Below are 12,738 nucleotides of genomic sequence, written 5' to 3'. Positions count from 1 at the left end.
GGGAGGGTCTCCTCTGTCATTGTGGTAATACACAAGCTGGTTGTAGTAACTCACAAAAGTGGTTGTAAAGGCTTGTGATTTATTTTTTCTAATAAACATGTTACCTGCCCTATGCAACGAAGCACAGAGTGGCCCCTAACCTCCTGTTTTGGGGCCCCTCCACCGATACTCTAGGCTCCTCCTCTTCTGTGTGCGCCACCATAGTAAGCTGATTTCTAGGGGTGCACATGTGCAGGCTCACCCAGCAGCTGGGCTGTGTGCATGTATAGATACACAGTGTGGCTCTGCCCCGCCCCAGCATCCTCCACAAAGAATTTGATTGACAGCAGCAGGAGCCAATGGCTCTTGCTGCTGCCTCTGTGTTTTGTGAGGAGAGAGAGACCAGCGCCACAGAAGACGGGCAAAGCGTTGGATCAATAGAGGACTCAGGGAAATATAAGAGGGGTGAGTGGGAGATACAACAATATTTTTTTACCATAAAATGGTACTCAAGGCAGAAGGTTTTTTTCACCCTGATGCATTCTCTACATTAAAGAGGAAGTAAACCCTCCTCTGCAAGTATGATAAGGCTTACCTATAGGTACTGTAAATATCTCCTAAACATGTACCGTTTAGGAGATATTTACCTTACATGCAGCCAGTGACGTCACTGGCGCATGCGCTCTGAAGGAACGGCCGCTGGTGCCGTTTCTTCAGAGACCCGTGACGTGACTGTCGGCTCGCGCGTGCGCGGGAGTGACGTCACTGCGGCTTCGGCCAATCAGATGGCCGGATTCCGCGATCCCGGAAGACGGGCGACTGGACATGTCGCCCGTCATAGAGGTGAGCGGACGGCACGGCGGGGGCTCGTTCTAAGGTAAGTATTTCATAATGAGCTAGTATGTGGTGCATACTAGCTCATTATGTGTTTCTCTTTCAGCTTGCAAAAAAAAAAAAAAATTTAACTGAGTTTCCAACCTCTTTAACGTAAAAAAAAAAGGTTGTAGCTCAATGGAAATCAGCCCTTACTCTGACAGGGAAAGAAAAGAACTAAATAAAAAGAAAGATAATCTCTGAAGGTTAAGACGACACAATTATAATTCAGATTCATGTTACTGCAGGTGTCTAATGGTAACTACTGGTCCTCTTTAAAGTAATTTAAAAAAAAATACATGTCATACTTGCCTGTTCTGAGCAATGATTTTGCACAAAGCAGCCCCGATCGTGGCCCCAACCCCCTGCAAAGTGTCCCCCTAGTAAGCCACTTGCTAAGGGGCACTCTTCTGTGTCTCCATTGACATCAGCCCTGCCCCACACTGCCTCCTCACTGGCTGTGATTGACAGCATCAGGAGCCAATGGCTTCAGCTGCGGTCTCTAAGCCAATGAGAAGGGAGAGAGTAGAGAGAGCTGCTGCTCTCAGGGGCAGTGCTGGATCAGGATCAGGCTCAGGTAAGTATAAGGGGGGTTGGGGGGGGCATGCATAGAATGCATTAAGGTAAAAACAACCGTCTGCCTTCAAAACCACTTTAACTGCTTGCTGACCGCCCCACGCAGATTCACTGCGGCAAGGCGGCTCATGTGTGCATAATCACGTAGATCTACGTGACTATGTGCACGCGGTTTCTGCAGCGCGCACGCCCTGCCGGAGTGTTTATACACAGCAGGAGCCAGACCACGGGAGGAGTGAGCTTGATTGCCGCCGGCCTTCCGCAATCTTCAGCTAGAATGACAGGAGAGCCGCCCGCATATGTTAACAAAGCAGGCGGCTCTTCTGTCAGAGAGGCAGGGAAAGATTACGTGATTCAGCTAATCTAAGCTGAATCACCGATCTCTCTCTGCTTCTAGTCAATCCATCCCCCCCACACAGTTAGTAAGCACAATATGCAACACATTGAAACCCTTGATCGCCTCCAGTGTTAACCCCTTCCCTGCCAGTCACATTTATACAGTAACGGTGCCTATTATTTAGCACTGATTACTGTATTAATGTCACTGGTCCCCAAAAAGTGTCAAAAATGTTAGGGATCTGATCTGTCCGCCGCAATGTCACAGTCCCGATAAAAATCGCCGATTGCTGCATTACTAGTAAAAAAAATTAAAAAATAAAAAGTCCATAAAACTATCCCGTAATTTGTAAATGCTATAACATTTGCACAAACTTATTATACGCTTTTTGGGATTTTTTTAACCAAAAATATGTTGCAGAATACAAATTGTCCTAAACTGATAAAACATATTTGATTTTTAATTTTTTTTTTTTTAATGGGAATGTTTTAGAGCAGAAAGTAGAAAATATTGGTGTTTTTTCAAAATTGACACTCTTTTTTTGTTTATAGCTCTAAAACGAAAAATTGCAGAGGTGATCAAATACTACCAAAAGAAAGCTCTATTTGTGGTAAAAAAGAAGGACATCAATTGTATTTGGGTACAGCAGCATCGCACAACCGCCGCAATTGTCAGGTAACATCATCGCAAAAAATGGACTGGTCATTAAGGGGGGTAAAACCTTCTGGAGCTGAAGTGGTTAAGGAGTTAAAAAACTTGTAAACATTTTTTGGCCTGCCTTTTACAGTAAAAATATATTTTTTTATTTTTATTATTTTGGTAAATATAATATAAGCGTTGTAAATTATTTTTGGTCCATGCTGTAATAATTGTTTGATTGTTAAAAATCAAGCAAAACACAGTAATTAAAACTGCACAGGTGTTCTGGGAATATTACAGCTTGGGAGACCTGCTTCACCCCCCCCCCCAGTGTACTTTCAGATAGCACAGCACAGAACAGCTGGCAAGAGGCCGCAGTCCTGTCCATAGGCCTTCTGAAAAATGAAAAAACTTGAAATCGACTTTCACACAATATTTCCCAAATAAATTAGAAGACAACTGAACTATTTTACTTGATGCTCGGAATTGCTCTGTAATATTTACACCAGTAAAATGAGAAAAATATATAGCATTGGATGCCCTTTAAGCAGTGATGACCAGAAAGAGAAAAAAAAAACAGCAATTATGACTTTAATAGCCTTTAAAAAGGGTCATTTTGGGATGTTTCCAACCAAATTTGTCACCAAACGGCTAAATTACCCAGACACAAATGCTCATTTCTCCCCCCCATGACATTTCATATTCTCATTTACAATGACATAATTGCAAAGCAACATCACATAACACAAAAATCATAGCAGATAATGAAGGGATGAAAATAAAGTGTTCCATAAGTGCTATTTGCATGGCGTTTCGCCCCAACCTACGGCAAAATGTGTACACTGCAGAATAATTTATATTTCATTCCAAATCAGATAATTTGGGCTTTTAATTACTGTCTCCTTACGTGGTTTATTTTGTGAATTTACTAATAGCTCGGTCGTTGCCACTGCTGTGTTGTTGTTGACAAATTGGGACATTATTTCATTATGTGTCGTCGACAGAGACTATTCAGAGCAATTTGTCAATAAAAGCCATTTGGAGTCTCCCGCTGTGCAGTTCCCATATTGATTCAGTACCTAAACACCAGTTAATATAAGAATTAATCTGCAAAATACAATAATTTAAAAAAAAAAAGCACTTCTAACAAATTATGGAAGGTCTTTTCATGGCTACTTGTCAAGTAAACAAGCGCCCAACTTTGAGTAGAAAGAAATTGATTTTCAATACAGGATAATCCAGCGATTTAACCGGGCCGTTAAGCAAATGTGTCAAGCACGGCTTCGAAGCTTAAAACACTAGCGCCAAGCAGACATTTCTGGTGCCCCAAGAAGGTGGGGGATGTGTATGTTATTTGGTGAAGGGGGTGGTTGGGTAACTTATTGCTATCCCCAGTGCTGTTAATTATACCCATTGGACCCTTTGTTCTTTTATTTCCAACATAAATGAGACTGAAATAAAACACACACACAATTAAAACGAAACAAAAGCCCTTCCTCTGTTCTCTGCTAAGCCCTGCTTTCCTGCTAGCTCATTGGGAAACTGACATCCAAGGCACACTCAAGAGCTCTGACAGGGTCTACTCTATGAATGAAGCCTACAAAGAGTAATTACAGGCTTCATTCATAAATGGGGTAATACGCTGCTCAAAACCAACCCAGTGCTTCAGGTGTGGATATGGCTGTATATTGCCTCAGCCAAGGCTGCTCCGGCCATGCCCTCTGACATGTTTCACCCCATTTACCAGGGGCTTGGTCAAGTTCCGGTGGGTTGGGTGAAACATGTCAGGGGGCAAGGTCAGAGCAGTGCTGGCTGAGGCCATTAACAGCCATATCCACATCTGAAGCACAGGGTCAGTTTCAAGCGCCGTCTTACCCCACATATGTCAACGCTTCTGAAATAATGCCTGACGTCTGCTCCCACTTTCTGAATACCGGTAGGGACACCTGTTATCCTCCCGCTTTAAGTGGTGCTCGAAGTCCACATGTGATCAGAGGATTTCATTAATAAATACATTGGGGTTGATTTAATAAAACTGGAGAGTGCAAAATCTAGTGCACCTGTGCATGGTAGCCAATCAGCTTCTAACAGCAGCTTGTTCAATTAAGTTTTGACAAAAACCTGGAAGCTGATTGGTTTTTATGCAGAGCTGCACCAGATTTTGCACTCTCTAGTTTTAGTAAGTCAACCCCACTGTAACAATATTTTTATAGTGCCATTTTGTTAGTGCCTATGTGAAAAAAAAAAAATCTTGTATAACAGTTATCCAGCAACTCTGACAATTATAATAGTTGTTTCTGTAATTGGACAATTGTGATGAGCATGTCCTTTCTATAGATTTGTGAATATAATTATTTTTTTCCTCTTTTTTAACCACTTTACCACTGCTCACTAGAGCTCTACTGCGGCAAAGTGGCTCTTGTAGGTCTAACGACGTAGACCTACGTCGGCAGACACTCCCCCCTCTCGGCAGCGCGCGCGCCGCCGGAGGCTCGCTCCCGCTGTATTCAGTCACAGCAGGAGTCGGGCCAGGGGAGGAGCGGCGGTAATCGCCGCTACTCTTCCCCGATCGTCGGGGAATCAAGTCTGGAGATCCGCCCGCTTGTGTAAACAAAGCGGGCAGATCTCCTAAGTGACAGGCAGGGTCAGATTGCAGGGTTCAGTATAGCTGAACCTGCGATCTGTCCTTGTGTCACTCAGTCACCTCCCCCCACACATGTCAGTAAGCACCAGGCATACATTAACCCCTCCCTCTCCAATAAAATTAACTCCTTCCCTGCCAGTGTCATTTTTACAGTAACAGTGCATATTTATAGCACTGTTTACTGTAGTAATGTCACTGATACCCCCAAAAGTGTAAAAAATGTCAGTCAAGGGTCCGATATGTCCACCGCAATGTCGCAGTCTCGCAAAAAAAAAAATTGCAGATCGCCGCCATTACTAGTTAAAAAAAAAAAAAAACAATAAAAATGACATAAATTTCCCGTAGTTAGTAGCTGCGATATCTTTTGCGCAAAGCAATCAAAATACGCTTATTGCAATTTTTTTTTACCAAAAATATGTAGCAGAAAACAAATTGGCCTAAAATGATAAAAAAATTTGATTTTTACATTATTTGGGGGGGGGGGGGGGATTTCATATAAAAAAATGTGAAAAATATTGTTATTTTTTCAAAACTGTCGCTCTTTTTTTGTTTAAATATTGCACAGGTGATCAAATACCACCAAAAGAAAGCTCTATTTGTGGGAAAAAAAGGACGTAAATTTCGTTTGGGTACGGCGTTGCATGACCGCGCAATTGTCAGTTAAAGTCGCACAGTGCCGAAATGCAAAAAGTGGCCCCGACGTAAGACAGCAAAATCCTCCGGTGGTAAAGTGGTTAAATAAACGGTATCTAAAGATAAAGCACTAGGCTTGTGTGCCCTCTTTTGTTCTACATATAGGTTGGTTTCACTTAGGTCCAGGGTGTGGGGGTTAGTCCCAAAGACAGAGAAGTTGTTGACAAATCAGATTTAAAGCGATTTCAGAGAAATGAACAAAGGAGGCTTTCTTGGCTACCACAAGTAATTGGAGGCACCTTTGGAACATGCTCTTAGATAGGACTTTAACCTTTAAAAGTATAAAGTGGAGAACAGATTTACTTTAAAGGATAAATTCATAAAGAAGTGATCTTGGATGTGTAAGTTAATTAGACTTAGCTCCATGCTGAAGCTGACAGTCCCCCATCAACCAAAGGCTTATATGGCATTCCAGAACTAAAAGTCCCTTCTAAGTTAGAAGACTACTGATTGGCCAAATCTGCTTCTGGATGCACCTACTGTATAAAAGCAGTCTTACCTGTTGGTGAGGGTTGTAGCACGTTCCTCCACATATGTCTTCACCTTTCTTACATTTAATAGGCATGCATGGTTCATCATTCCCACCCCTTGTTAGGTTCTGTTCCCTACAGGGATACAAGGTTTTTCTTCTAAGCTCATATCCAAGAATAATTCCATTTGGCTCCTCCGGTGGAGCCCAACTGATCTCCACTGATCTACATAAACAAATGAATAACAAAAATTAAATACACAATATATTTTCATTACCAGGATGATTTCAGTCCAACAGCTAATGATCCAGCTGCCACAATTATATCTGTGATATTTTATATGTAAAGAGATGCACAGACCCTTGAGATGCCTACATCCTATGAACCCTATGAATTGTAGCACAATCAAGGTAGGGAACAACGCATTTCAGATCCTGCGAACTCTATGCCCCGCCTCCTGCCTGCTCTCTGGGCCACCAGCAGTGTTGCATCACCTGGATATCCACCTCAGTACTCCCCTCCAATCTGACCCCTTATAGAGCAGGCACTTCCACTGTAAGTCTTACTTCAAGTTACAGCTAACGTTAGCAAAATATGGATTTTGAGTGATTACATTAGCTAAATTGAAGATGGTTACATAACTTTTGAAATAATATTTTAATTTTTTTGCAAACTGTTTATACAAACATCCCCAGACATCAATATAGGAAAGCTTACAGCTAAATCCCAGGCACACATAAAACCATTCTCTAATTTAATTATGTGTTCGAAGAAAAATAAAATCCAGCATGTAGGTTTTATTTTGTTTTGGACAGAACAGATACACAGATTAGATACAACCAATGCATTTTTTTGGGGAAAAAGCCTTCTTCAGGGATTGAGCAAAAGGTGTTATTAAAATCCCAACAGAATGCACAAAGAGACCTGTTGTAAGGCTTGATGAAGACTAGTGTCTCCTGACGGCATTGCAGAAGGTAGAGGATTTTTCCCCCAAAATGCGTTGGATGTATCTGATGCTCTTAACCATTAACCACTTTCAGACCGGAGGATTCATCCCAAAGGTGTTCTATAGGGTTGATGTAAGGACTCTGTGCAGGCCAGTCAAGTTCCTCCACCCCAAACTCTCTTGTACAAAGCAAGGTCCATATAGACACTTGAGACCCTCCTGTTGTGGCCTCTCCGGAGACTTGGACACAGTTTGATCCCCTCGGGGGTGTCTGGTCTCCGCAGTGGTCCTCGTGTTACGTTATTTGCCTTGACCCCTCGAACATTTCTAAAACTAAGTCTGGGCTGGGATGGACTTACTTTGGTCTCATTATTGGACTACCTGCTTTAATTGTTTCACATGGATGTTCTATCTCTGTATGAACGTAAATCTGTAATGTGTACATGCCTTTTTCATATGTTCCATGAGCATCTGGCTATTGTTGCATCTTCCATGTTACGTTGTTATTATCGACTGTATCCTTTTCGCGTGTATGTTCACAATTTTCAATAAAATGTTTTTTAAAAAAAAAGGTCCATAAAGACATGGATGACTGAGTTTGGGGTGGAGGAACTTGACTGGCCTGCACAGAGTCCTGACTTCAACCTGATAGAACACTTTTGGGATGAATTAGAGCAGAGACTGCGAGCCAGGCTATCTCCTCCACATCAGTGCCTGACCTTACAAATGCACTTCTAGAAGAATGGTCAAACATTCCCATAGACACACTCCTAAACCTTGTGGACAGCCTTCCCAGAAGAGTTGAAGCTGTTATAGCTGCAAAGGGTGGGCCAACTCAATATTGAACCCTATGGACTAAGACTGGGATGCCATTCAAGTTCATGTGCGTGTAAAAGCAGGCGCCCCAATACTTTTGGTAATATAGTGCACATCAGAGCCAGACACAATACCTGTGCATGTGCACTAGAGGTAACCCTTTTTGGTGCCGTCAGTGCTTAAGAGATTTGCTGTTTAAATACTGAATTTTGTTGTCTGCCTTACACCAGAAATTAGGTTATGCAGAGGGGAATGGTAGGAACACCAGGTTAAAGCATAACTATTTTTTAGTCTGGAAAATGGGCATATTAGAAAATTGCATATATTTGGGATACCCAGCAAAGCATCGATTTTAACTCTTACCCTGAGAGACACCTTAATTTATGTATTGGTTGACAAATATGTTTATTGTAGGCAGAATGTAAAGGAAATCAATTCACTCCAATGTTATTGATCAGGATCTTTATGTGTTGTGAAAAAACATTCTTTGGTAAATGCTGAACAGATCATTGATCATTATTTACAGCTTTCATTGTGATGGTGTTATGTACCTCCTCAGTATGATATGGCTAAATTTGCTTACTGTATGTTATAGTAAAGACATGGTAATAAAATGTAGCATTCTACATCAGGATGAAAGCCCATGTATATGATATTTTTAAAGGACTGGTGCACTACGTAGTTGTTGGTAAAACTAAAGGAAGATTGTACAATAAGATTGTAATATGAACTGTCAACCTAATCTGTAGACTAATGCTTTCAGGTATGGCGTCTGAGCTGAGAGAATGTTAATCTCTGTTCTATGTTATTTTTTTGTTTTGTTATACATGTTATACTTACCTGCGCTGTGCAGTGATTTTGCACAGAGCAGCCCAGATCTCTTCTTTGGTCCCTTGCCGGTGCTCTTGGCTCCTCCCTTCTGTTGGTGACAAGTCGCGCTAGTGTGAATGGGGACTAAAGCCCCGTACACACGTACCGATTGTCGGCCGCAAATATTCGGCCGCCGAACGATCGGCCGATTGTCGGCTTGTTAGTATGATGCTTCTGACAGCCGACAGCGCATTTTCGGCCGAACAGAATCTGTCCTGCAGGCATTCAAATTTTTGTACGCCGACAACAGAACGGCCGATTGTGCGTCAGTTAGTACAGATTTCGGCCGACAATCAGCAGATTTGCAAGACTGGGCATGCTCAGAGAAGAAAAAAGACACGGAAAGTTAACCATCACATGACATCACTTCTGCAGTCGGCTGTTGCTGCCGACAAAATTTGTGTGCAGTCTTTTGCACTTTTCAGCGGACAGGACAGACCTGGACAAAAGATGGCTGATCGTTCGGCCGACGATCGGTACGTGTGTATGGGGCTTTAAGGAAAAACTGTGCAGAAGGTTTTTCCTTTAGTCCCCATTCACACTAGCGCGACTTGTCAGGCGACTTGGTCGCCTGACAAGTCGCGGTGGGTCGCCTGCCATAGAGTAGCACAGGACCCGTTCTAATAGGAGCGACACAAGTCGCTCCGACTTAGAAAAAGGGTCCTGTACTACTTTGGGGCGACCTGGAGGCGACTTGCATTGACTTCAATGATATGAAGTCCGTGCATGTCACACCGAGGTCGTGGTGCACCCTGTGCACCGCGACTTCACAGGTCGCCCCGGCAAGTCGTGTCGCCCCTGTGTGAATGGGCTCTTATGCTTCAACCACTTTAATAAGCATAACAAATCAGTGTGGTTCCTGATCATATGATAACTCATGTTGGTGACCATATGAGGTTTGTTTACAAACAAGTTTGCCAGTTGCAGCTATCACAGAGCTTTCCATAGAGAGAGGCACAGTGACAGCTTAATCCAGCAGGCTGCAGATGTCACAGCGCACTATATTGCGTATAGTAACAAAAAACAAAAACAACATTAAAAAACATTGCTTAAAAACTGTTAGGGCTCTTTCACACGGCCGCTCCGATTTCTTCTTCCGCTGCGGCACTTTTTTTTTTTTTTCACGGACACAGATGACACTTGTGTCATCCGCTCCGTATGTCCACATATCATCCCATCCGTTTGCGGATGATATACGGACATAATGTATGTCTATGGGGATTGCGGATGTCAGCGGATGACACTGCTGACATCCGATTTTGCATCCGTTACGTTTTTTTAACGGAAGAAAAATAGGGTTCTGTTCCGTTCCAAAAAACGGAACAGAACTGAAAGGACCCAAATCGGATGTCAGCGGATGGTCATCCGCTGACATCCGCAATCCCATTGACATGCATTATGTCCGTATATCACCCGCAAACGGATGGGGTGATATACGGACATACGGACTGCCCGTGTGAAAGAGCCCTTAAACATGAAATATGTATCCACTTGTCAGTTTATAAATCTGAACAGGAAATTTATTGATTCATTGTACTGCTGTGGCCAAAAGTTTTGAGAATGACACAAGAAATCATTTTCACATAGTCTGCTGCTTCTGTGTTTTTTAGATCTTTTTGTCAGATGTTACTATAATATACTGTAGTATAATTACAAGCATTTTATAAGTGTCAAAAGCTTTTATTGCCAATTACATTTAATTTATGCAAAGTCAATATTTGCAGTGTTGACCCTTCTTTTTTAAGACCTCTGTGATTTGCCCTGGCATGTTGTCAATCAACTTCTGGGCCACATCCTTACTGATGGCAGCCCATGCTTGAATAATCAATGCTTGGAATTTGTCAGAATTATTTTTTTTTTTGTTAACCTGTCTCTTGAGGATTGACCACAAGTTCTTAATGGAATAAAGGCTCTGGAAAGTCTCCTGGCCATGGACCCAAAACTTCAATGTTTTTTTCCCCAAGCCACTAAGTTATCACTTTTGCCTTATGGCAAGGTGCTCCAGCATGCTGGAAAAGGCATTGTTTGTCACCAATCTGTTCTTGGATGGTTGGGAGAAGTTGCTCTTGGATGTTTTTGTACCATTCTTTATTCATGGTTGTGTTCTTAGGCGAAATTGTGAGTGAGCCCACTCCCTTGGCTGAGAAGCAACCCCACACATGAATGGTTTACTGTTGGCATGACACAGGACTGATGGTAGTGACTAGTGATCACCTTTTGTTCTCCAGACAAGGTTTTTTACGGATGCCCCAAACAATCAGAAAGAGGATTCATCAGAGAAAATTACTTTACTCCAGTCCTCAGCAGTCCAATCTCTATTGAGGGGAGGGGGATACCGCGCCTCTGGGACGTTTTGTACCTAGTCTCCTAAATTGTTGGTGAACACAAACCAAACCCTGTGATCCCCTGAAGAAGCCACGTGAGCGGAAGTGGCGTAACGCGTAGGGCCGCTTGACCGGAAGTGGCGTGTGTATGCGGAAGTGAGGACCGCGATTTACCTGTTTGCAGTTTAAGGCGCAGTGTTGAACGTTGTTTGTAAGTGCATTTAATTTATTTTAATAAAGTGAGTATATTATGGCAATATTGCACTATGTGAGCCTTTTAATTTGAGATCCGCTGGTCACCTGGAGAACACGGTACCCTGATCTATGTAAGGCAGACTGAGCACCATCTCTGATTGAAGGATAAGGAAGGAGAGGAGAGGAGCATTGATTGTATATCAAAAGGTGCATGATGAGATAAATTAAATTTAACTTAAATTTTTGGTCACCTGTAGCACTTTACAAAGGACTATTTACTATAATTGATAATTTATTCACCCACCTGTTTTTTAAGCACTGAGCACTTTGTCACTTTATGAATTTTTGTGTTTATTTGTTCAATTCATTTGGCTAAGAGTGTGAGCATCTTTACTTATATTAATTCTTTTACACTGGTGCACTTTATATGTAATTCATTTGTATTTGATTGAACACAGATCATTTATTAGTATTAAGGATTTTATATATATTTAAATTTTATAAGTGCACTTAAATATTTGTAATTTATATATACATATGGTTGAGTTATATCACAATTATTGAACACGTGTTTGGTTTGTGTTCACCAACAATTTAGGAGACTAGGTACAATACTTCCCAGAGGCGCGGTATCCCCCTCCCCTCAATATATGCTTCATACTGTATGGTTTTCAGTATCGGTACATGCAGCATCTAGGAAGTGTACAATAATAACAATAAAAAAATTCCCCAGACAGCGCGAGACCCATACCAAAATATATAGTCCAATCTCTATACTTTTTGTAGAATATCAGTCTGTCCCTGATGTTTTTCCTGGACAGAAGTTGCTTCTTTGCTGCCCTTTTTGACACAAGGCCATCCTCCAAAAGTCTTCTCCTCACTGTGTGTAGAGATGCACTCACACCTGCCTGCTGCCATTCCTAAGCAAGCTCTGCACTGGTGGTGAATCAACTATAGGAGACGGTCCTGGTGCTTGCTGGACTTTCTTGGGCCTTCTTCACAAATGCAGTGGAAATGTTTTTTTTTATGGGATTAGGTTAATTTTCATAGCAAAGAGGGACTTTGGAATTTTTTTCAATTCACCTGATCACTCTTCATAACATTCTGGAGTATATGCAAATTGCCATCATAAAACTGAGCCAGCAGATATTGTGAAAATTAATATTTGTGTCAGTCTCAAAACTTTTGGCCACAGCTGTACAAAAAAATGTTGTACAGTATATGCCCTTAAAGCAGAATTAAACTAAATTAAATGCAACCATGTTTTAAATGGGTGCCCAGGAGCTGATAGCAATAATGTACTTGTATGCACAGCATTTTAGTGCATTATGGCATAATTACCTGTTGAAATGATCCCCCCCAGAGCTGTGCTATCA

At 41.9% G+C, this 12,738-nt stretch overlaps 1 protein-coding gene across 1 annotated transcript in view; it reads right to left on the bottom strand.

Moving 5' to 3' along the window:
- USH2A (usherin) overlaps positions 1-12,738 on the bottom strand; it is a gene marked incomplete at its 5' end in the record, with an annotated part of 1,334,617 nt that overhangs the window by 411,442 nt on the left and 910,437 nt on the right. The window contains one exon of the mRNA XM_082250984.1: positions 6,241-6,436. Coding sequence (XP_082107110.1) covers positions 6,241-6,436 — 196 coding nt within the window. The remainder of the gene's footprint in view (positions 1-6,240; positions 6,437-12,738) is intronic.

This window comes from Pelophylax lessonae (genome assembly GCF_965119305.1).
Source record: "Pelophylax lessonae genome assembly, chromosome: 3".
Classification (NCBI taxonomy): Eukaryota; Metazoa; Chordata; class Amphibia; order Anura; family Ranidae; genus Pelophylax; species Pelophylax lessonae.
Note: the sequence above shows the minus strand (reverse complement) of the source record. Positions and strands in the feature narration are given on the sequence as shown.